Source organism: Schistocerca nitens, chromosome 2 (genome assembly GCF_023898315.1).
Source record: "Schistocerca nitens isolate TAMUIC-IGC-003100 chromosome 2, iqSchNite1.1, whole genome shotgun sequence".
In the NCBI taxonomy this organism is placed as follows: Eukaryota; Metazoa; Arthropoda; class Insecta; order Orthoptera; family Acrididae; genus Schistocerca; species Schistocerca nitens.
The window spans coordinates 264,572,772-264,599,499 of NC_064615.1; the positions used below are offsets into that span (position 1 = coordinate 264,572,772).

Sequence of the window (26,728 nt, forward strand, 5' to 3'; positions counted from 1 at the left end):
AATCCGCTTGACGAAGAATTTAATTAATAGAGACAGCGGTTTCACATTAGATAAATCATGGAATCCGGCACTTTCAATATTGAACTTACAAAGACGTCGCTACAGTTCAGCTCCCAGTAATATATCGACCTCCCAGCATGGATCGAATGCGCAGTCACAGACGTAACTCATGCATATTGTACGTCTTTGCCGCCAATCAACATCACTGGCGCCTTGCTTATCTGTGGCCGCATGCGCAATGGCGTGGTCCGCGAGTTTAAAAGGATGGAGCGAGCGCTGGAGCGTCAGTCGTACGGCTCTCTCTGAAGATGGCTGAAAGGTATACAGCCGAAATATTAGAAGAAGAAGCAGAATACATGCGGCTGCATTCCCGAAACTTAATGGAGCAGTCATTGCGCCGCGAAAACCTGAAGATTCACATACATCCTTCCACTTTATAAACCACCACAGTATTCATTACACTACCAACATTCACGTAATGTTTGCCTTAAGCGTCGGTTATCAAAGCATCTCTTGAAGGTTTATATCGTTGATGCGTTAATAACCGCCTTTTAATGATCAGGGTGACTTGTTAGTGATACATTTTCAATCCGCCTTAAACCGGCATACTGCATGTTGTCCGAATCAATTGTCAATATTGCCGTACATCTCGTGATATTACTTGTGACGTCAAAATGCCCTCACATTCGGAAGGAAACGTCGCTCACGAGATAGACAGGCCGTGGCCCTTACATCACAGCACAGCACGTTACACCTCAGGTCTTACGTGCGCCAGCAGCCGTCTCCGGCGTGAAGCGACTTGTTACTTCAGATGAGTTTCATAATTCTTGACCGTTTGTTTAAAAATATGGAAGCTCTCGATAGCACACGATAAAATTAAGACCTTGAGTGGGTACCTTTTCAGTAAAATATTGATTTCCCGTGGGCCCTCCACGGAGCCGAGCGTTCACGAAAAGTGACGGGCAAACCGACTAGTATGACGTCACAAGTTGGTTCAGTTACTGGCTCAAATTTTCTTGTCGTATGCAACAGCCACCCACACCATAATTCCGGGAGTCGGAGAGGTACAGGTCTCACAAATGGCTGCTTCTTCCGATCTTTTACCAGGTCATCTATGCACGCCTTGACGTCCGTCAGGCTGTCATAAACACAAGTGATACTCACTGCTGAACACCATAGAATGCCCATATCGCCCTACACCATGCAAGTATGTGTTGTCTGTAGCGTGGTGTTTGCAGAGAAGGGGGCACGACAATTGGAAATGTCAAACCAGCTTCCAGTAATCTGTTCCTTACCCGGATTTCAGCTGTTCTCGTCTGTCTATTCATCAGAGTCACTCGAGCGATCCTACGATCTTCTTGTGGTGAAGACCTTCTTGAAGGATCCCTGACTACAGTCCTTGTCACACTGCTGTCGCGAGTCTATCCCGTTACCACTGTTTCTGAAGACAACGCAATTCAACCAACTGTCTGCGCCATCTGTCCGTATGATGCTCCCGTGTCCCTCATTAAAATGATTCGATCTTTCTCAAGGTCCGAAAAATGGCCATAAGCTGGACGTACACATCCTCTGGACATACTCTGTTTCCATCGCCATCTGAAAAGTACCGGTACCATGAGACACATCCCGCAGCCAACGTGTATTCATATCGTTCTTCAGCTGGAGGAATAGCTCTTTTCTGTTGTGAAGATAAGCTCGCATAGTTAGGACCCTGGAGTATTGGAAAACGGTCGCCTGGTCAGATGAGTTCTGATTTGAGTTCGTAGGGTCCGAGTATGGGGAAGACCCCACGAAGTCATGGACCCAGGTTGTCAACAACAAGATGATGGTGGGTCCAAAATAATGGAGTGGGCTGTGTTTACATGGACTGGACTGAATCCTCTGTGTGTTCGGCTTCTTGGAGGCCATTTGCAGCCATTCTAAATTGCGTGAAAATGTAATCACATGTCAGTTGTAGTATAATATATTTGTCCAATGAATACCCGTTTATCATCTACATTTCTTCTTGGTGTAACAATTTTAATGGCCAGTAGTGTACAACAGAGTTCAATGCTCACTGTTTTTATTTAGAGCCCGCAGTAGACAAAGATTTATAAACTGACGTAAAATTCCAAGTTATGTCGGCAAATTTCATTTAATAGCTCGCCTCAAAACGGATTCTTGAAAACATGAAGTTCAATTAAGGATCCACAATATAAAAGAATTCAGTCGCCACGCAGGTCGACATGACGACATTTCAAGAGAAATATTTTACAATGCCTCAGCTGCTCAATAAAGTTAACAGTCCGAAATCGAAATCGAGCGAGTCGAATCTTTCTAAGTCGGTCCTCTAGCATGATAAAAAGCCTTCTTAGTTCACAGAGGTCTTTGGAAAGACAGAGCGTCGTCTACCGCAGTGACGAACCAGCAGGATTCGCCTCTGGCCAGCGAGGAGTGCAGTGGACGGTGGGCGAGGCATCCGCCCTCAACTCTGTAGTGCCTGCTTTCACCATTCACCCTGAGGACAGTCTAGTCTATCCCACCAACTAAACTATTCATAGAATTCAACTGTGGGTCTCTACTATGGCTTGATAAGTTGTAACAATTGGAAATCGTCTCCTGGTTGAAACCCAGTGAAATGTATCACCCTAGCCAGCAGAACAACTACACAGGAATGATCGGTTGTGGGCTCTGAAAGAACGGATAAAGTCTTAACTTTCATCTAGAGTAATAACTTTCCACAGTTCCAAAACTACACAGCCCTAAGAAATTCTATGCTATAAAACATATCCATATATCTATATTGAGGGCTTGAAACGAAGACTGGTAGGGTAAGGTAATATAATATCTGATTCGATCCATTATAATTGGTTTTGAAAGTCGGCGACTGTGAAAACAATAGGTTTATTTATTAATAATTAACCTGTCACTGACTGGTAGCAGAAGAATTATTTATAAACAGACCTAGTATAATGTAAATATGATACATAATGAATTCATCTGTATTTTTGAAAGAAAAACAGTAACCTTTAGGAAAAAATTGTAAATGTTAGTGTAAACTGCTCTGAAATGACACTGTGTTTAATTTTTTTTTAAAGCTACAAATGTAGACTAGAAAAAATGAAAACAGTGTATCATTTTCTACTAAAATTCTTAAATCTGATATGCCTCGTACAAAATATTTTTCACATATGGTACTATTATTTTCATTGACGAGAGAAGGTTGAGGTCTTAAAATGGGATTGAGACCACATAAAACAATACAAATGTATAACCATCATTTTTCTGTGGCCGGTATTTCTAGAATATTTGTGACATTAAACGTGTATCAGAGAGAATTCCAGAAATTTTCTGATTCGTTTTCCTGTTTTACCGCTATAAAGTCAAACAGCAATGGGTAGCAACTGTCCACAATTACACTTTATATACTGACATTACTATACGCAAAACAGATTCACCATATTATATTTTTCTTGAACATCAACAGGACTGCACAAAGCCTATTCTTCATTCCAGATTTCACGTCACAGTAGCAATATGAGGAATTAGCTATTTCCCTATCACATCACTCTTATGATAACAGAAATGTCTTTTTCATTTAATTGAAAACTACTTTGTTTATGTGCACAGACTTTAGAGCCATTTTCTAGTATTTTTTGTACTGTGCAGATCTATCTGTAGCTGTATGGATTCCTATTTCCTCCTCGAAATTTAGCCATAATATAATCTTCTCAATCGAAATGTGCTGGACCTGTCATTACAATAGGATCTAGTGTGGGTTCTCCAAAGAGATCGACATTATTCATGCTGTCGTCACTAGTGAAAGAGATGTCGGAATCAGATACAGTCTCCTCAGTTTCCTTTCTTTCTTGACTACCCGTCAATGCTTTCGTCACAAGCATAGCTTTCTGGCCTTCCTGCTTTTGGCATACACCTTCTTGTTTTGGAGGCTTTCCGTTTGGATTTACTGCTGGTGGTTTAGTCTGCCGCGGTTGTGTTGCTGGCGTATGGGAAGGGCGGCAACCCGTGGAGCACCACTGTGTGCCCGGTGGCTGGAAGCTTAAGTAACAATGTATCACATCTCGAAATCAACTGTATCGTATTGGAATGTAGAGTGTCATATTTAAGGAATATGTCGACTGCTTAATACTTATCTTCATACAATAAACAAGACAATAATGAATATTAGGACAGACAGAGCCCAATTTTCTGTGTACATAACACAAATTTGGTAGGTACAAAGAAATATTTGTGTAAATGTGGAAAATGTTCTAGAACTGTGTGAACATTTATTTTCAGTCTGGAAGTACTGTTTGTCAAAATTAATTTTTGCCATGAAAGAGAACCTGCTAATGGAAAAACAAGTCGTGATGAAACTATTCCTAAAATACGGCAGCATAACTTACAGTAGTAATATTTGCATAGGTATGGTTATTTTTATAAATAGAATGGGTGTATTATCTTTTAAACGTTTGCCCATAACAGTTTTAGGACACGTTATCCTAATTCTAAACAGCTTTTACAATATTTAGCGAAGACATTTAGAATAACTTTATCAAACTAAAAGATATTTCTACATGAGCACGTAGAATGCTTATTGAATATGAAATATACGTCAGTGTTGCATAGCAACTTTTTAAAGGTATTCCCCGACCTACCATAAACACATCGAAAAAACACCAACGTCTTCAAACGTATACGATTAATTCTGAAGAAACTTCCCAAAACAAGTTTTCTTGCTACGCTCAATGCATTGATTACATTATTTTTTTTTACTGCACACCCTTTGTTTAGTGGCCCTGAAATAAGATCACAATAGGCTGTGGCGTCTCTGCTCGGCGAAGGCGACAAACAGAGCACTTAATAATAATAATAATAAAATTTTATTGTTTTCGACTCGCTACACCAATAGGAAAAGTCAAGAGCATACAAATCTACACTCTCTACTATATCAGTGTAGTTTGGTTTACGCGAAATAGGTAAAATCAGAAACCGTATGTTAGAAAGTAGTACTTTCATCTTCAAAAAATTCGTCAACAGTGTAATAAGTATTATTAACTAGTAGCTTATACAGTTTAGTTTTAAAAATATTTACAAGCAATTCTTTAAAGTGTGCGCTTAGCCTGTTAAACATGCTTAGCCCAAGGACTAGGCAGGAGTTTCATGATTTAGATAATCTATGATACAGCACATTAACACGTGTTCTATTGCTAGTATTATGAATGTTACTTCTCAAGACTGGATTAGAAACATTGTTTTTTAACGTACAATAAAACATTATATATGAGTAAGTTTTCTACTGTCAGACACTGCAATTTAATGAAGTGAAGTTTACAGTGTTCTGTTTTATCAGAATCAGTTATTATTCTTAATACTTTCTTCTACATAAGTAAAATGTCATTTAGATGACAACTGCTACCCCACAATAAAATTCCTTATGATAAGATACTCTGGAAGAAAGCAAAATATGCTGATACTACACAGCTATTTTGAACATGTCTTTTTAAATTTCTAATTAAATAAATTACTCTCGAAAGCCTAAAAAGATATATTTTTAATGTGTGGTTCCCACGTTAATTTACTGTCAATAATAACACGTAAAAGTTTAGCGGCTGCTAATTCATGGTGGTTAGGAAACTGTTTGAAGCTAGAGTACCTGGATTTTACTTTCATTTAGAAAGAAACCATTCGCTCTGAACCATAATGAAGATCGAGCAAGGGTATTTTCGGTCAATGTTCTCAACGTGCATAGATCTGAGCTTTTATTTAGAAAAGTTATATCATCGGCATACAATATTGTGTGAGACTTTATAAACAGAGGCAGGTCATTAATTATTAAGAGAAACAATAAAGGTGCGAGCACCGACGCTTGTGGCGCTCCAGACTTAACATGAACCAAATTTGACTCCTCAATGCGAATGCACACAATTTTTTGGCGATTCTCTTGAAAAAATTTATACATACTTATACTGTCGCCATCAAGACCATAGTAAAATAGCTTTTTCAAAATAGTATTAAGCTGTACGCAACCAAGAGCTCCGCTCAGGTCACAAAATGTAACCTGGGCGTAGCCCCTAGCCCCAAACACATCTGGAACTAATTTTACTAGGGAATCCACTGCATCAGTTGTGGATTTATCTTTCATAAATGCAAATTGTTTATCACTGATTACATCCAAGCAAACACTAACTTGATGTTACATAATTGTTTCAAAAATTTTGGAAAAAAAAGAGGTTATGGATATGGACCTATAACTAGCGGGAGACTTCTTTTCACCTTTTTTGTATATGGTCACAACTCCAGAAACTTGTACATCAGGGAACTTACATTCAACTTAGCATTTTCAGGGGCTTTGTTTATTGAACTACTAATTTATTCAATGGACTGCATGCAAAATTTGTTAAATTCTTCTGGAGTTATGGCAATATACACTCCTGGAAATGGAAAAAAGAACACATTGACACCGGTGTGTCAGACCCACCATACTTGCTCCGGACACTGCGAGAGGGCTGTACAAGCAATGATCACACGCACGGCACAGCGGACACACCAGGAACCGCGGTGTTGGCCGTCGAATGGCGCTAGCTGCGCAGCATTTGTGCACCGCCGCCGTCAGTGTCAGCCAGTTTGCCGTGGCATACGGAGCTCCATCGCAGTCTTTAACACTGGTAGCATGCCGCGACAGCGTGGACGTGAACCGTATGTGCAGTTGACGGACTTTGAGCGAGGGCGTATAGTGGGCATGCGGGAGGCCGGGTGGACGTACCGCCGAATTGCTCAACACGTGGGGCGTGAGGTCTCCACAGTACATCGATGTTGTCGCCAGTGGTCGGCGGAAGGTGCACGTGCCCGTCGACCTGGGACCGGACCGCAGCGACGCACGGATGCACGCCAAGACCGTAGGATCCTACGCAGTGCCGTAGGGGACCGCACCGCCACGTCGCAGCAAATTAGGGACACTGTTGCTCCTGGGGTATTGGCGAGGACCATTCGCAACCGTCTCCATGAAGCTGGGCTACGGTCCCGCACACCGTTAGGCCGTCTTCCGCTCACGCCCCAACATCGTGCAGCCCGCCTCCAGTGGTGTCGCGACAGGCGTGAATGGAGGGACGAATGGAGACGTGTCGTCTTCAGCGATGAGAGTCGCTTCTGCCTTGGTGCCAATGATGGTCGTATGCGTGTTTGGCGCCGTGCAGGTGAGCGCCACAATCAGGACTGCATACGACAGAGGCACACAGGGCCAACACCCGGCATCATGGTGTGGGGAGCGATCTCCTACACTGGCCGTACACCACTGGTGATCGTCGAGGGGACACTGAATAGTGCACGGTACATCCAAACCGTCATCGAACCCATCGTTCTACCATTCCTAGACCGGCAAGGGAACTTGCTGTTCCAACAGGACAATGCACGTCTGCATGTATCCCGTGCCACCCAACGTGCTCTAGAAGGTGTAAGTCAACTACCCTGGCCAGCAAGATCTCCGGATCTGTCCCCCATTGAGCATGTTTGGGACTGGATGAAGCGTCGTCTCACGCGGTCTGCACGTCCAGCACGAACGCTGGTCCAACTGAGGCGCCAGGTGGAAATGGCATGGCAAGCCGTTCCACAGGACTACATCCAGCATCTCTACGATCGTCTCCATGGGAGAATAGCAGCCTGCATTGCTGCGAAAGGTGGATATACACTGTACTAGTGCCGACATTGTGCATGCTCTGTTGCCTGTGTCTATGTGCCTGTGGTTCTGTCAGTGTGATCATGTGATGTATCTGACCCCAGGAATGTGTCAATAAAGTTTCCCCTTCCTGGGACAATGAATTCACGGTGTTCTTATTTCAATTTCCAGGAGTGTATTTTTATTTATTATGTGCATTAGAGTTAATTATACTCCAGGCTTTTTTGCATTTGTTGTTAGACTTTTCAATGTCAAATATGCTATGTAGTTTGGACGTGTGTCTAAAAACTTGTGGTGACTGGGGGCTCATTTGATTTCCTACACTTTTACGACTGAGGTGGCCTTCTTAGTGGGAGTGCTGACGTTTTTGCGCAGGCCACCGCATGGAGTGGCAGTCGTACCACCGGCTGGCGGACATCCACCAGTTCCTCGACTTCCTGGCCGCGACGTACCCGCAGCGCTTCAGCGTGCAGACCATCGGCAGCTCGGTGCAGGGCCGGCCGCTCAAGGTGGTGCGCGTCTCTTCCGGCAAACCCGGCGCTCCCGCCATCTGGGTCGACGGAGGTACGTCTACATCCCTATCCTCAGCTCCCACACTCTCTCTTCCAACTCCTGCCGTCTCCTGGAGTTCTCTGCAATCCAACTCTTATTCCTCACACTTCTTAACAACCTGTTCCCGAAATCGTTTGGTTAGCACACTGGACTCGCGTTCGAGAGGACGACGGTTCAATCCCGCGTCTGGCCATCCTGATTTAGGTTTTCCGTGGTTTCCCTAAATCGCTCCAGGCAAATGCCGGGATGGTTCCTTTGAAAGGGCACGGCTGACTTCCTTCCCCATTCTTCCCTAATCCAATGAGACCGATGACCTAGCTGTTTGGTCTCTTCCCCTAAACAACCCAACCCAACCCGAAATCGTTTCTTTCTTTTTCTCTTTCTCTTTTTCTTAGCGATCGAATCCTACCACTTGTTAAGACACTTCACTCATATTAGGAAGGAACGGATTTCGAATTCACGTCAGGCCACCCGCACTCACGTTTTTCGTGGTTTCCATAAATAATACAGTATCGGGGCAGTCCGAACTGTTACTCCACCTCTAATCATCCCATCGTCCATGAAACTTTAAAGACTAAGAGTCTTTTCTTCCTTCATCTGTATTTCCTGTCTCTATTTTTTTAAGTCGCAGACACACTACTCGCTGTAAACTTCAGTTCACTTCCATATTTTAATATCCATTTTCTTAACCTGTTATCTTCCATCTATGTTCGTAAAAATGAATATTGTGGGTGTGTTTGTTCCATAATACTCTGAGGCGCCTGGAGTAAGTTCAGCCAGACTTGGCTCACGGAAATGACTAATATGAGTTGTCAGACACCCTGTTGAGTCCCCTATGGTTGGCAGTGCGAACCCTGGGACGGCTGTAGCATTTTCAACCGAACTTCGAATACACAGAACACGTTAACTAGATAATAAATTCTGTGACCGTCAGACTGCGTTATTACGTGCAGGAGTGGGGTGAGGACTGAAATGAGATAACATGTAAAAATAAGTATGAGTCTGGTTGCTCTTGAAGAAAATTCGAACAATATTGGTACATACATCACTCAGTAAAAGGGAATAAATACTGTGGGGCTAAGTAACCGGTAGCACCCACAGGAACAGATTTTTTTGGGTTTGGGGGTGAAAAGTAAGAGAAAAACTAGCTCTTGAAAATCTACAGCGATTACAACCGAACTAATGGTATATATAACCTGTTATCTTTGTTGCTGTTGTTGTTTTCGGTCCTCAGACTAGTCAGATGTAGCTTTCTACTCATGTCTCTTTTCTGCATGACTAATGCGCTCTACATTCATTTGAACCAGTTCTCTGTATTTGTGTTCAGTTCTATCCGTGTAATTTGTACCCCCTCCCCCCCCCCCCCTCACGCGTCTCATCATCGCTAAACTGACTATTCCTTGATGCTTTAAGATGTGTAACACCAACCACTCCCGTCTTTTAGTCAAGTTGAGCCATAAAGTTCTTCTTCCCAGTTCGACTCAATGACCACTCATTAATTCTTCGATCTACCCATCTAGTCTTCAGCATTCTTATGCGCTATCACATTTCAAAAGATTCTTATCTCATCTTGTCTGAACTGGTTATAATCAACGTGGTGGTGGTAGCAGAAAGTAGGCTGACTGGTGAGGCTCCTGATCGCAGTTCACATGTAGGCGACGTGGTTAATGAATAGGAGGGGGGAAGGGGGGATGTAGGAACGGGTCATCATGTAAAAAAAAATCAAAAATTGGTATTTGTGTCGAATGCATAATTTTTAGGAACGTCAGCACTAATGACATTTAAAACAGAGTTCAATTGAAAAGAGCGATGTGTCTCTCTATAGTATTTTAAACATGACAGAAATAATTATTTTTACACCTCACATCCCTTTTTTACCTCAACAGGCTCGAGCTACTGGTGCTAGACAGGTATTACATCCATAGTATTCTTTCCTAAATTCTGAATCACATGAGTACAACATTTTGTTGATATTTCTGTAGGGGCTCCAGAGTTATGCTCAAACATACATATGTACATGTAGTTACAAACGTAAGGTACAGACTGGCTGATTATCATAGGCTACCTGGGCACATATTTGCTCATCGCAATTTTTAAGGACATAACCACATGGGAAAACGGGGGCAAAGCGTAAAGCTGGTGTAGACCGGTTCGGGAAGCACTGCCTAGCAGTATCGCGTCTGCACGTCATCTCTTTAAACAACTTCTGCATCTGGTACACCACACGAGTAAATGCTGCGGTTGTTTACCTATGGCGGTAAATTCCTCGTATTTGCATGTCACATGACTTGTATTCATGCTTTTTTCCAGTGAAGCCCACTTGAAAGTGGCTCTACAGCTGAAATTACCACATACTGGCGTAAATAAATACTATTCTCAGCAAATATATTGCCATAGCGTAAATAACGGCATGACCCAAGAAGCGTTTACTGACTGGAACCAAAACTGAAAGGTCTATAGTTTATGAAGTTGATCTCACCTTTATTTATTCGACTAGCAACAAAAAGACATAGATAATACCCTATGCGTAACAGGAAATAAACGAATATCAAATCAAGTATTTTATCTCTGGATGTCCCTCGGGGTTTTATTAATTGACCACTTTTTTGCCAACTGTGTGTAGCTATTGCCTCACTCTTTGACCTGATGCCCAAAAATGTTTTGCTGGTATTTCATCAACCCTGGGTCAGGTGTTGATGGTAAGTGCTGGTATGGTACATTTTCTTGCGTGAGTAGATCTCGCCAGTATTGGTGACATACTTTCGAAACACTATCTAAACATTTCTGCTCCATAGGACTCACGACTTCCGCGAGGACTGCTAGCTGATTCCTTGGTTGTGACCACGATATTAGTCCACATTCAGGTCTTTCAGTTAATCACACTGGGGCAAAATGCAGCCATATTCCTCGGCCATTCCCTTAGTGGCGCCCTCTGCAAAGTGGTGTTAGTTTCCAGGACTATCATATATTTATTTAGAACAGCTGGTGCAACACGCCTGCCTTATTGAAAGGTCATTAATCCCCAAACCAGCATAGTGGCTCCCGACTAAAAATCACTTAGGATTACTCGAGGATTGGACCGTCTGCTCTACATCTACATCTACATGATTACTCTGCCATTCACATTTAAGTGCTTGGCAGAGGGTTCATCGAACAACAATCATACTATCTCTCTACCATTCCACTCCCGAACAGCGCACGGGGAAAACGAACACATAAACCTTTCTGTTCGAGCTCTGATTCCTCTTATTTTATTTTGGTGATCATTCCTACCTATGTAGGTTGGGCTCAACAAAATATTTTCGGATTCCGAAGAGAAAGTTGATGACTGAAATTTTGTAAATAGATCTCGCCGCGACGAAAAACGTCTTTGCTTTAATGACTTCCATCCCAACTCGCGTATCATATCTGCCACACTCTCTCCCCTATTACGTGATAATACAAAACGAGCTGCCCTTTTTTGCACCCTTTCGATGTCCTCCGTCAATCCCACCTGGTAAGGATCCCACACCGCGCAGCAATATTCTAACAGAGGACGAACGAGTGTGGTGTAAGCTGTCTCTTTATCGGACTTGTTGCATCTTATAAGTGTTCTGCCAATGAAACGCAACCTTTGGCTCGCCTTCCCCACAATATTATCTATGTGGTCTTTCCAACTGAAGTTGTTCGTAATTTTAACACCCAGGTACTCAGTTGAATTGACAGCCTTGAGAATTGTACTATTTATCGAGTAATCGAATTCCAACGGATTTCTTTTGGAACTCATGTGGATCACCTCACACTTTTCGTTATTTAGCGTCAACTGCCACCTGCCACACCATACAGCAATCTTTTCTAAATCGCTTTACAACTGATACTGGTCTTCGGATGACCTTAGTAGACGGTAAATCATCTGCGAACAGCCTAAGAAAACTGCTCAGGTTGTCACCCAGGTCATTTATATAGATCAGGAACAGCAGAGGTACCAAGACGCTTCCCTGGGGAACACCTGATATCACTTCAGTTTTACTCGATTATTTGCCGTCTATTACTACGAACTACGACCTTCCTGACAGGAAATCACGAATCCAGTCTCACAACTGAGACGATACCCCATAGGCCCGCAGCTTGATTAGAAGTCGCTTGTGAGGAACGGTGCTCTAGGTTGGATAAAGCACCAACTTCCACATCGGCCATGTGTGCCAAGTCGACCGAGTGAAGCGGTGGGGCGGGGGGGGGGGGGAGGGGGGGGGGCTGCATTTTACAAACATCGGGGTGTTCCACAAGGTTTCACTCCTGGACCACTTTATTTCCCAACTGTGTGTAGTTACTGCCTCTCTCTTTTGATCCGCACCGAATAAGAGTTGCATTGAATCTGTTTGTGATATACGTGTCACTACGACAGGTATCCACGCACGCGAGTGGATCTCGCCGGCGTCGGTGACGTATTTCCTGAACACGCTGGTGGAGCAGCCAGAGGCGCTGGGAGCGGCGGGCTCTTCCGTGGACTGGTTCGTGCTGCCCGTCGTCAACCCGGACGGCTACGAATTCTCTCACTCGTCGGACCGGCTTTGGCGCAAGAACCGCGGCGGCAGCGGCAGCGGGCGGTGCGCGGGGATCGACCTCAACCGCAACTTCGGCTACCGGTGGGGCGGCCAGGGCGCCAGTAGGCGGCCCTGCGACGAGACATACGCCGGGCCCTCCAAGTTCTCCGAGCCCGAGACCTCCGCCATCCGTAACTTCGTGTCCGCAAACCGCAACATAAAGGTACAACGGCCAGCTGTCTGACGTACACTAACATTTGACTCATTTGAGCAGCCAACCAATGGGCGATGTCACACCCAACCAACAGAATGTCGAAAGTTGTAGTTAGTACTTCAACCATTGTAATCAGGGGAGCATATTCTGTCGGGGAGGGGGGGGGGGGGAATTACGTTTGGGGTTCCACAAGGTTCGGTCTTAGATCCACTAGTTTCTGACGTATGTAAACGATTTGCTGTATAATATACAGCAAGCAGAATTAGCTCGTTTAGCAGATGACACTAGTATTGTAACCCATCCAAGCGTACATACAGCAACAGAAGAAATGGTAAACAAAGGTCTTAAAAGTACTCGTATCATTGACTGGTTTTCTGCGAGTGGGCTCAGCCTCCATTTTAAAAAGACACAATATATTTAGTTCTGGACATCGTGAGAAAATAATAAACAGGGTGGAAACTTCAAAATTCTTATGTGTTCATACTGATGAGAAATTAAACTGCAAAAAGCACATTTTCTAACTCCTAAAACAACTTTGCAGATAGACTTTTTGCACATAGAATCGTTGCAAAACTTGGAGAGAAACAAATCAGTAATTTGATATATTTTGCGTTATGTTCATTCAATAATGTCAAATACAATAATATACTGGGTTAACTTATCTTTAAGGAAAGAAGTCGTCGTTGCTCAAGAACTTGCTGTAACAATAATACACAATCCAAAAAAAGTTTTGCATCACCTCGATTGCGAGAGTTCCGGAAACTGTACAGAAAATTGGAATAGAGATCAACATGAACATCATTTCCGCCCTTTTTATTGCTCGTCAAAACCACACATTGCATGTTGTATCACCATACAGCTAGACCTTCAGAGGTGGTGGTCCAGACTGCTGTAAACAGCGGTACTTCTAATACCCAGCAGCACGTCCTCTTGCATTGATGCAGGCCTGTATCCATCATCGCATACTATCCACAAGTTCATCAACGCACTGTTGATCCAGATTGTCCCACTCCTCAACAGTGATTTGTCGTAGATCCCTCAGAGTGGTTGCTGGGTCATGTAGTCCATAAACAACCCCTTTCAATCTATCCCTGGTATGAAATTTTCACTCTACAGTGGAGTGTGCGCTGATATGAAACTTCCTGGCAGATTAAAACTGTGTACCGGACCGAGACTCGAACTCGGGACCTTTGCCTTTCGCGGGCAAGTGCGCTACCAACTGAGCCACCCAAGCACGACTCATGCCCCGTCTTCACAGCCTTACTTCTGCCAGTACCTCGTCAGGAGAGCTTCTGTAAAGTTTGGAAGGTAGGAGACGAGGTACTGGCAGAAGTAAAGCTGTGAGGACGGGGCGTGAGTCGTGCTTGGGTGGCTCAGTTGGTAGAGCACTTGCCCGCGAAAGGCAAAGGTCCCGAGTTCGAGTCTCGGTCCGGCACACAGTTTTAATCTGCCAGGAAGTTTCATATCCCTGGTATGTTTGATAGGGTTCATGACTGGAGAACATGCTGGCCACTCTAGTCGAGCGATGTCGTTATCCTGAAGGAAGTCATTCACAAGATGTGCACGGTGGGGGCGCGAATTGTCGTCCATGAAGACGAATGCCTCGCACATATGCTGCCGATATGGTTGCACTATCGGTCGGAGGATGGCATTCACGTATCGTACAGCCGTTACGGCGTCTTCCATGACCACCAGCGGCATACTTCGGCCCCACATAATGCTACGTCAAAACATCAGGGAACCTCCACCTTGCTCCACTCACTGGACAGTGTGTCTAAGGCGTTCAGCCTGACTAGGTTGCTTCCAAACACGTACCCGACGGTTGTCTGTTTGAAGGCAAATGCGACGATCATCGGTGAAGAGAACGTGATGCCAATCCTGGGTGGTCCATTCGGAATGTTGTTGAGCCCATCTGTACTGTGCTGCATGGTGGTGTGGTTGCAAAGATGGACCTCGCAAAGTCGTCGGGATTGAAGTTGCGCATCATGCAGCCTATTGCACACAGTTTGAGTCGTAACACGACGTCCTGTGGCTGCACGGAAAGCATTATTCAACATGGTGGCGTTGCTGTCAAGGTGCATCCGAGCCATAATACGTAGGTAGCGGTCATCCACTGCAGTAGTAGCCCTTGGGCGGCCTGAACGAGGCATGTCATCGACAGTTCCTGTCTCTCTGTATCTCCTCCATGCCCGAGGAACATCGCTTTGGTACACTTCGAGATGCCTGCACACTTCCCTTATTGAGAACCCTTCATGGTACAAAGTAACAAAGCCGACGCGATCGAACGGCGGTGTTGACCGTCTAGGCATGTTGAACTACAGAGAACAAGAGCCGTGTAACTCCTTCCTGGGGGAGCTACTGGTACTGATTGGCTGTCGTACCATCTACGTCTAATAGGCGCTGGTTATGCATGGTTGTTTACATCTTTGGGTGGGTTTAGTGACATCTCTGAACAGTCAAAGGTACTGTGTCTGTGATACAATATCCACAGTCAACGTCTATCTTCAGGAGTTCTAGGAACCGTGTTGATGCAAAACTTTTTTTGATGTTTGTATATGGAGCTCACCCACGATCAGCTTGTACACATCTGTTTAAGCAGTTAGTCATACTGACTACTGTTCACAGTATATTTTTTCTTTCATGAAATTTTTGTAAGCAATTCAATGCAGTTCAAAAGGAAGAGTGACGTACGTAATTACAATTCCAGAAGTAAAAGTGACATTCAATATGCCACGTTAAGGTTGTCTTTAGCCAAAAAAGTTGTTCACAGTGCTGCAACCAAAGATTTCGATTATTTATCCAGTGATGTAAAATGTCTGACAGAAAGCTAAGTAAAATTTGAAAGTAATCTGAAGAAGTTTCTTTGGATAACTCCTTCTGTTCTGCTAAGTAATTTCTGTTATTTTAATGTGCAAAACGTGGGGGTTGGTATTACTAACTTACATCTCTATGTCTTACAAAAATTTTAAAAATAAAAAAAGAGCTTGTAAATGCTCAGTATGTAGGCGTATTTACAAAATAATTTGTGATGTGAATATAAAACGACTTTTTCCACGTGATTACAGTTTATCGTGCACATGACCCATGGAAGATGGAACTATCGTAGGGAGGGTTTACTGTACGGCTTGTCGTCTCATGAGCAAGTAAAGCAGTGATCAATTCGTACACTGATTTGACCAGCACAGTGCTTTACAGGGCACGGTCCTGCTTGAGCTGGTATGCCGCTGCCTTGCTCCGACATCTGAACTGACTCACTGATCCAGTTACTGGTGGCCTAATGGGCATTCTTCACATCAACAAACACTACCACAGGCGAAAGAAATGAGATTTTACAGATAAAAATTGTAGTATTGCACACGGATTGCACCAGAGACCTTTTGATTTGTAGTTTGCCATTTTACCACTGAGCCAAAGGAATAAACTTGTCACTGATTGAGAAATTTTTATAAAATCCTTCACAGTATTCGCCCGGAAAGCAAATGATTGCCAATGAGGTGGGAATAATTCATCGTCGTCGTCGTCACTCACATTGGTGTTGGTCATCTGCTTGTTCCGTCTTAACAAAGTTTATGTCCGCCGTTCCCACGGTCAACCCATGTCTCTCCTTCCAGTTGCGTTGTACTTCAGGAATTCCTGAGTGGGCTTACATTTCTCATGTTGTTTACATCTGTGTCTGTATTCAGTGAGCTCCTTCTTAATACCATTTACATTCAACTGATTCTGGAAGTTTTCGTTTTTGATTAAATGTCTTCTTGTGCAGCTCTTCAATATTATTGAGAATCTCATCTACGCTGTTTGTACTTTGTTTGCTTTTTTTTCAACTGTCGGTTTTATATCGCCATATTTTTATACAATTCCATTTTTGCATTTTTTGCCATTTGTATTTAAGAGTTCTGTTTATTGTTCCAAATAATGCAAGAAATTTTTTGCAGATTTTCACCTATAGATCTAAGATTGGATTCTGTAAATATTTTATAACCTGCAAATAGTAAATGGCAATAATGTACAGATATATATTATCTGAAGTTAAATTGAACTAAAAAGTTGAAAGTTGTGATACAATTATCGTTAAACTACCCTCACTTTTACAGACGGTCCCCCTTTTTGCAGGAACGCAATTTTTGTTTTGTTTAATACCCAAACACATCTCATTTATTCTCAGTAGGTCTTTTCCCTTTGTTTTTCCTTTTTTTATGTTATGTATGCCCTGTGACTGCTGACAGAAATCACTCTCTGGTGTAAGTTAATACGCCATGTCATCATTGCTGTAGCTGACCTGTCGTTACCTGTTCTTGGTCCTCATTTGCCTGCTAAATGTGATTTTGTTGTTGCTTTTATATTCAAAATGACTTCTTCTGCTGCTCGTTGGTGAGTTCTAAGTATTGTTATGTTGCTGTAGCTTAGACACACGTTTCACTGTGCTATTTACGTTTCTGATGCGTCCTTGGCAGTCAGTGTCTGGGCCACAGCAAGATAACAAGTTGCAGAATCCACCAATGAGCAGGAGAAAACGTCTTTTAAAAAAACGACAAGACAATCACATTTGGCAGGCAAATAAGAACCAAGTGCAGCTAACGACAGGTGAGTTACAGCAATGATGACATGATGTATTAATTTAGATGTGAGAGTAATTCCTGTCGGTAGCCACATGGCACACGTAACGTAAAAATGGAACCTTCGTATCATTCTCACTAAACCTCTAGGACTCCGTTCTTGCAGCATGTCTGCATTACACTTGTTAAGAAATAACAGAGAAAACGCCAAAAAATTAATAGTCCTGTAGCTAACTCGTTAATGCACATAAAAATCATGGTCACTGTCTTTCAATTTCTGGCTTCTTCTGAACCGCTCTCAGCGTTAATCTATTCTTTGGACGTTTTGATGACACACTGCTTCGACGCCGCGTTGGATATGATGTTTTCGTACCTTTTCTGCCCGAGTACATTTTCTTACTACTTATTCTTCGTCGAAAGACAAAACTGTATACTGTAAGTTCACAAATAAACTATGAAAAGTCAATACTGCACACAAAAATCAAGATTAGAAGCAAAAGAATTGTCTTTTTCGTACACGTACTGACAGTATGTCAGTATGTAGTCGAATTAAGTCGGGTGATGCTGAGGGAATTAGATTAGGAAATGAGATGCTTAAAGTAGTAAAGGAGTTTTGTTATTTGGGGAGCAAAATAACTGATGATGGTCGAAGTAGAGAGGATACAAAATGTAGACTGCCAATGGCAAGGAAAGCGTTTCTGAAGAAGAGAAATTTGTTAACATCGAGTATAGATTCAAGTGTCAGGAAGTCATTTCTGAAAGTATTTGTATAGAGTGTAGCCATGTATGGAAGTGAAACATGGACGTTAACTAGTTTGGACAAGAAGAGAATAAAAGCTTTCGAAATGTGGTGCTACAGAAGAATACTGAAGATTATATGGGTAGATCATATAACTAATGAGGAGGTACTGAATAGGATTGGGGAGAAGAGAAGTTTGTGGCACACCTTGACTAGAAGAAGGGATCGGTTGGTAGGACATGTTCTGAGGCATCAAGGGATCACCAATTTAGTATTGGAGGGCAGCGTGGAGGGTAAAAATCGTAGAGGAAGACCAAGAGATGAATACACTAAACAGATTCAGAAGGATGTAGGTTGCGGTAGGTAGTGGGAGATGAAGAAGCTTGCACAGGATAGAGTAGCATGGAGAGCTACATCAAACCAGTCTCAGGACTGGAGACCACAACAACAACACTACACTTGCGAAGTCAGGCTAACGTATTATTGTTTTGAAATGCTTCTTATTAGACACTACAGTGGGTATCGAATGGCACAGGTACGCCGTTTCGTGTTTTCCGAGGCACTAGAAGAGGAGTTCGGAATTCCACAGAACATTATTTTTTTTCCAGGGATTAGACTTTTTGCCTCGTATTTTAGAAGGTTCAAATCAAAAAATGGCTCTGAGCACTATGGGACTCAACTGCTGAGGTCATAAGTCCCCTAGAACTTAGAACTACTTAAACCTAACTAACCTAAGGACAACACACACATCCATGCCCGAGGCAGGATTCGAACCTGCGACCGTAGCGGTCGCGCGGTTCCAGACTGTAGCGCCAGAACCGCTCGGCCACCAGCGGCCGGCAGATTCAAATCATATTTTAAGCCAATAAAATGATTTTTTTAAATTCTACAGCGGTGTTAACCCTTAAGTAGGAGAGAGTAGGGTGGTGCAAAGTACTTGAGCCGTTGGTGTTGCCCGAGTCGGTTGCAGATGGAAGCCCTGTGGTGACGGCTGCGCCGGTTTGTCTGCCGGCAGGCGTACGTGTCGTTCCACAGCTACGGGCAGTACGTGCTGTACCCGTGGGGCTACGCGGCTGTGGTGCCGCCCGACCACGAGGAGCTGAAGCGCGTGGGCCAGCGCATAGCGTCCGCCATCGCGCGCGGGGGTGGCGGCTCCTACACTGTGGGGCCGGCGGGGGCCACGCTCTACCCCGCCTCTGGTGAGTAGTAGACTGGGCTGCAGTCGAGCTGCTATCTACCTAACTGCCGTTTCTCAACAATAACGCGACTACACAAACAGTTTTTTTGCCTTGTTGCACAAATTTTGTTATTAATGTTACTGCACAACCTAGGTTTCGGGTCATAAGCTCATTTTCAAGTAAATTACTGATTCCCAAAGATGATAATGCACAGATAAACATGACGATAAGACAAAGATAAGGTATCGATCCACAGCTTAATGTAAAATTATGTCAATGACCATTCTTTAAAAAATTACAAATCTAACTACACGATTCAGCAATTACACTAACGTGACTAGTCCTGTCACAGCCTTCTCTTCTTTATCGTTCCCGACTGGCGTGCCGGCTCTTGACTTAAATCCGTAACACTCGGCCGTTAAGTTAAGACCGTCGGCCACAGCGTTGTCCGTGTTAGAGGTAATGCCTGTAATTTGGTATACTCGGCACACTTTTGACACTGTAGATCTCGGAATATTGAATTTCCTTACGCTTTCCGAAATGGAATGTCCCATGCGTCTAGCTCCAACTACCTTTCCGCATTCACAATCTGTTAATTCCAGTTGCGTGGCCAAGGCTTTTTACATGTATCACCTGAGTGCAAATGACAGGTCCGTCAACTCGTCAACGCACTTCCTTCTACACATTGTTACGCTATAGTATCGCCATCTACACATTTGCATATCGCTATACCATGACTTTTGCCACTCGTATCTAGCTACCAGCAGAATAACTCGAAAAATAAGCTTCACACGAAAAAAAAAATGTGAAGAATCCACCGCGCGACCGCGGCGCGGGGCGCGGACAGCGGAGGGAGCGCGCTGCGGGCGGAGGGTATTTAAATCGGCCGCCGCCGCGACCGAACCCAGTTCCCTCTGAGCAGCCACAGCGTACGGATCTCCGTGCCGGCACGTTCACAGGAGCTCATTCCATCAGTTCACGTGATGATGGCGACATGTATGATCGCCGAAATACTGTGCCCGTTGAACACTGTAGACCGGCAGTACACCCGTGGATATTTTGATTAGAATCCAAAGTTGATTATTTTCGAGGGGGGCGGGAGGCAACTTTTAAATTTCAAATGAGAACCCCATTTTTTATTGCAGAATCAGATACTACATAAAAAACTACGTACATTTTGTCTTAAACATTTGTTTTGATTCTTGGTAGTTGGCGCTGTAATTCAAGAAAATCCATGTTCTCACTTTTGCGTGAAAAATGGTTGCAGGTAAATAAAAAACGAGTTCACTCGTTAGTAAGTAGGTTGCTTGGTTAGTTAGTTAGCTATTCAGATGACATGTTTGATAATTAAAAGTTGTGTGGCCTCATGACCACGAAACAAACAAAACTTATTCGAATCTGCGGGAAAAATTAATATTTGGGTCAACATTTGTAAAACTCTAATTCCTCTCTCTCAAACCCCACCCTACGGGGAGAGAGGGAGAGTTTGTTTTAGCGAATCAAAATTTACTAAGTAAATAAGTATTTTTTATTTATCCGTAACCATTTCCCAAGCAAAAATGAGAACATGGATTTTCTTGAATTACAGCGCCAACTACCAAGAATCAAAACAAATGTTTAAGCCAAAATGTACGTAGTTTTTTTATGTAGAATCTGATTCTACAATAAAAAATGGGGGTTCCCATTTGAAATTTAAAAGTTGCCTCCCGCCCCATCCCCAGGGGGCTGGGGTGGCGGGCTAATTTTAGTCCCAGCAGATGTCCCCCTCGAAAACAATTAACTTTGGATTCTACACATTTTTTCTTGTGAAGCTTATTTTTCGAGTTATTCTGGTTTGTCAACTCAAAGTTTACACCCTGTATATGCGAAAAAAATCATGATCACACTTCAGAATAGCTCCCCAAGTGTTCTACAAAAAAATCCGAAGCCATTTTCTTGTGAAGATAATAGTTTAAGAGAGAATTGCAAGAATGAAGGACCCATTTTCACTACATAAAAAAAACTCGTACAAGAGTTGTGATTACAGTTCTAGATAGCACCCCAAGAGCTTTACCGGAAGTGGTCAGTTAAATAAACTCTTACCCGAACGCGGAAAATTTTGTCCTAAAGTAGCAGGGTGTTATGATCTCCAACTGGTTAGCCATCTGCGAAACATTTCGTCATCTACTTTAAGTCTGTCAGTTAAAGTAAAATTGTGGCAGTAGTGTTTTTAATGATTTGGAATGTGAAGCATTCTAGAATCTGAAGTACTATGGAGATGCTGTGGTAAGAATTCGCGACAGTCTTTTAACTTATGCACTGGACGTAGTAGAATCTTATTTTCAAGTTTGTAAGACAATGACAACCAAACACCAGCTCCAGAATATTTTTTAAACAGAAGAATATCATGTAATTCTGTTAAAAGAAAAGGAGAAGATTTGCATGACATGTTCTTAAAGCTTATTTGTAAAGAAGTACTAACAAACAAAGAACAAAGGAGCCCTTAACTAAGGAAGTAAGGACTGTACGCAACAATACTACTCACGGTCGTTTTGACAGTATGATTATGCTCGTTGAGTCGTAGCTCTAGTGTAACTCATATTTATGAACCATAACAACCATAAAAATGTACAATCAGCCAGAATTGAAAAGTCTTCTCGGTTTGGAATAATTTAGAGTGATCGATGATGGAGGGATTCTTTTCATTCCGACTCGTTCTGTGTTGCAAAAACCATCACATGCCGTGGTCAACACCCAGTTGTGGTCATAATTTATTCCGGCGAAATTCTGCAGACCTATTCAAATTTTGTACAGAGAACTTAGAACTACCGGGTGAAAATATCAACATACTTGCGGCCAGAAGTCACGCTGTCTTACAAGGGAGTGATCCAGTCCGATATGTCGAAACCTACACTAAAATTTTTCACACAGGAAAAATACACCGAAAAAAATGCGCTTTCAACATTTTAGCTGCTATGGCGCACTGCAAGTATTTTTTTAAAATGTTTAAGTTACTCGTATTTGCCGCACGAAGAGCCACCGTTTTGTACCGTCCTTTCTGCCTAGGTCACGAATTGGCCAGTAAGCCGCGACAAGAGAACATAGCGCCGTGTAGCGCTAAGTCCGAAGTCCACCCATACGCTAATTTTAAGCATTTAAGCCGCACAAAAAATTCCTCAAATCTTTCATTTTTTGAATAACTTGCAGTCTACCTCCACAACTAAACTTTTGTAGATTTAATTGTTACACAAGTGACTAGCAGAACAAAGAAACTCAAGGTAGTGTATGATGTTACATTACAGAAGACTTACAACAATCGGGTTTTAATTTGTTGGCATGAAATACTTTATAACAAGTCCCGTAGCACAGTTCGTATAATAATAATTTAACAATGTACATTTTAGTAACAATGAAATATTTCCTTGCTTAGTCCCAGTAGTCCTCACAAAAATGCGAAGTGGCTATTGGATGACGAAAACAAACATTTTTCAACACCAGGCATACCTGACAAAAGAAAAATTAATGCCTTCAGGCACTTCACAGTGATTGATATTTTTATTTAGACAGAACTGGAATGGAGTAACAAATGGTCACGGCTGTTGTTCTGCATACTGTGCTGCGTACCAGGCGTACTTGACCAAATCCGTAAAATGTAGTGATGCAAATCGACAGTGCACAAATGTCTGAAGTTTAACAACACCGATCCGCTGATAAACCTGAAATGACAAAGGGCTATCGGAAATTATAATGTTCGACAATTTATTGAAAAATGCTTAACACCATCGAAAAATTTGTTAATTGAGAAGCTAAACCTGATTATTAGTTCCCGGTGGAATCAGAAATATGTTAACAGTGTTTTCGTCATCCTGCTAAAGACAGAGGTGTTATTATGTCCATGCCACGAGTCGAACAAAAGCAATGAATTATTTTCTGCAACTGGTAAGAAGACGTTTCGAATGTAAATCGGAAACTTATTCTCTCCCATTTTTCCAGATTTTTCTACATCGATTACAAGATTTTTGCAATTAACAGTCATTTTTTGAAATTTTTGGTTTCAATTTGTCTTGCTGTTCCTGAAGACAGGTGTAAAATTTTGGAAACAATAATGCACTGATACTTATCACTGGCATTATTCTATACGGCTATATACAATCATCGATATGACTCTTTGACTGTAAAGCGACTGTCTTTTTTTGTTCGAAATACTGAAGTGCAGCTAGTATAGTTGTTGAACGAAACCTAACTGATTGCTTCATATACAGCATTTTAGGGGATAACAAGAAGCCGGCCTGAGTGGCCGTGCGGCTCTAGGCGCTACAGTCTGGAGCCGAGTGACCGCTACGGTCGCAGGTTCGAATCCTGCCTCGGGCCTGGATGTGCGTGATGTCCTTAGGTTAGTTAGGTTTAATTAGTTCTAAGTTCTAGGCGACTGACGACCTCAGAAGTTAAGTCGCATAGTGCTCAGAGCCATTTGAACCATTATTTTGATAACAAGAAGCTTAGTCTTCAGGTCAGCTACGAATTTCTGTATAGGATTACCTTTTAGTGACATTCCCCCACACGTTTACTTGAAGTAAACTTCGTAATTCTGTGACTTCCTTTCCCGTTTTATTTCCTGAATCTATTTAAGTAGGTCTAAGACGCCTGGAAATCAGTAATGTTCACCTCACTTCCAGTTAAGAGCGATCAGAATGTCCACCAGTAAAAGAAGTTTAATTTTGGGGCATATTTCGTAGTTCGTATATATCTTTCTTCCATTTATACATTTCACTTTCAGATTTTTCGAAACGAAATTGGCTTTGCACGCTGCTTAGGGTTCAGCGTTCCATCATTCCTTCGTTTAACTAAAACATTTACAACCTTTATTTGTCGCTGAAAGTTACTACTTTGACGTTTTCTTTGAGCTAGGAAGGTACTGTATTTTTGCTCTGTACTTTAATCAGCATAACAATCATTGTTCGAACCACAATTAATGGAATCGGCAAAATTATTTCGTGTTTCTTCTAATGTTTCCAGATTTTCTAACGCAATGTCAATATCATTTGAAAGACTGTCCAAGAAATTAACTAATAAATAACACATATGTAGGTGTCCAGGAGACGTAAGTGATTTCGACTGCATACCACGTTTTTCACATTTTATCTTTACAACGCTGAAAACATTAATTGGATTGAACATTGCTGTGAAACTCTGGAACCTGCACAAAGTCAGATGCTGTTAGTAAGCTTATACGAAGAAATCCAAAGAAAATTAATACAGTTTTATCTGCATTGTGAATACTTATTAATATCGCAAAGGCAAATAAGTTGCAAATTCGAGCAAATAGTAATTGTGAACAGTTGCGTCAGAGAAACTGTCGACGGAAACTGGAATTCACTTTACAAATTACAACCGCATAGTGCCGTGTTACCTGTTTACTGATGCACCCTCAACCGAGGCACCTTCCGTGCTGCAAGTGCTCTGTCTGGCGTGTTTCCGGGGTCCCCTACAATGCCGCCAACCCGCAACGTACCACCGCTATGCGGATCATCGCTCCAGCTCCGCAGGCGCACCGGCAATAGTCAGCCGAACTTCGCCTGACCTGCGGGAAGCTGGCTAATTCAAAAGGCGCGCGCAAGAGCTGTAGAGGCCGCCACATCTGCGGACCTTTCGCTGCTAACGTTTCATACACAGCCTCCAACTGGCTACTACCAAATTCCGCCGATAAGCTACACAACAAAACAGGAAAACAGTTAAATATAGGTCAAGAGGTCAAGAGACACCCTAAAACACAGTATGGAAGCAAATGAAATGTATTTCCATCAATTAAATCCCGCCACACTCTGCATCGTTCACTGAATACTGTCTCCAGCTAGCTAACAGATATAAGATGCCGCTTTCTATAGAGCACTTGCAAGGTCACTAAGGCTACGTTTGCCGAGAAAACTGAGAAGGACTAAACTGAATGCCACGCCACTGGCACCCACGAAACGCACTTCCGATTCATGTAGTATTTATTTGAAACTAACCTCGTTGATAATGCTGTGACATCAACTACAGACTTCAGTGAAACACTTTAAGTCACAAACTCTGCTCTACAGGGTTCACGGTGTACTATCCGAGGACTGCTTGCCGACTCCCGGTTTCACAAGCTCCAAGCAAGCTCCGCGAGATTATTTTAACATTCAGACCTTTCAGACAAAGGGTCTCCAGAGCAGAAGGAAGTCATTTCAATTGGCCGTTTCCTGCTAACCCTAATAGCACCTGCTGTAAGCTACTGCTTCCTTCCAGCGCTCCGAGAAGTTCCTTTCCAACAGGTGTTGTCAAGCAGCCGCCATTGTGGAAAATCAGAACCCCTTGAGCCAGCTATGCAGGCTCCGACGAGAATCTGTTTACTAGGATTACGGAAAGACCAGTGTATCACTTGTAGGATACAAAAAGCTTCCCCTCTTCCCCCCTCCTCCTCACAGATACCTGAAATAGGGGAAGGAGAGACGATTTTTAATTTCTCGCTAACACAACTGGCAGAGCTCCATCAACCTGAATCTATTTTGATTGACTTTTTATTTTTCATACTGTGCTGTGACTGGCCGGGTGGTGTGGCCGAGCGATTCTATGCGCTTCAGTCTGGAACCGCGCGACCGCTATGGTCGCAGGTTCGAGTCCTGCCTCGAGCATGGATGTGTGTGATGTTCTTAGGTTAGTTAGGTTTAAGTAGTTCTAAGTTCTAGGGGACTGATGACCTCAGATGTTAAGTCCCATAATGCTCAGAGACATCTTTTTGTGCTATGACTGGCTGGAAGTAAGGAACACTGCGCTATGATGTTCAAGATAGGGTGAGGAGGGCACGTCTTTTACTTTCGACAAACATAATTGGCGTGACTGCCTTGAGATAAGGAAGGGGATGGGGGCATATCTTCATACTGATAAGGATGATGACATCACTTATAAGATTGATGATGTCACTGATAAAGATGATGACGTCACTGGGCCAATTTCCTCGGTGTGCCAAAATGTCCAGCGTAAACGAAGTGACCTGGATCGCTGGAAAGAGATCAAGGCTTCACACCTCATATTAATGTCCACTAGTAGTAATGAAAAGAAGCAGAAATGAGAGCAGCGAGAAAGTTAACATCAGGATTGATGGTCACGAAGTAGATGAAGTTAAAGAATTCTGCTACCTAGGCACTAAAATAACCAATGACGGACATAGCAAGGAGGGCATCAAAAGCAGACCAGCTCTGAAAAAAGGGCCTTCCTGGCCAAGAGAAGTCTACTAGTGTGAAACTTAGCCCTTAATTTGAGGAAGAAATTTCTGAGAATGTACGTCTGGAGCACAGAATTGTATGATGGTGAA

At 42.8% G+C, this 26,728-nt stretch overlaps 1 protein-coding gene across 1 annotated transcript in view; it reads left to right on the forward strand.

The window, feature by feature from the left end:
* Positions 1-26,728, forward strand: part of LOC126234974 (carboxypeptidase B-like) — a 46,379-nt gene that overhangs the window by 16,052 nt on the left and 3,599 nt on the right. The window contains exons 4-6 of the mRNA XM_049943712.1: positions 8,030-8,218; positions 12,591-12,952; positions 19,251-19,434. Of these exons, the coding sequence (XP_049799669.1) occupies positions 8,030-8,218; positions 12,591-12,952; positions 19,251-19,434 (735 nt within the window). The remainder of the gene's footprint in view (positions 1-8,029; positions 8,219-12,590; positions 12,953-19,250; positions 19,435-26,728) is intronic.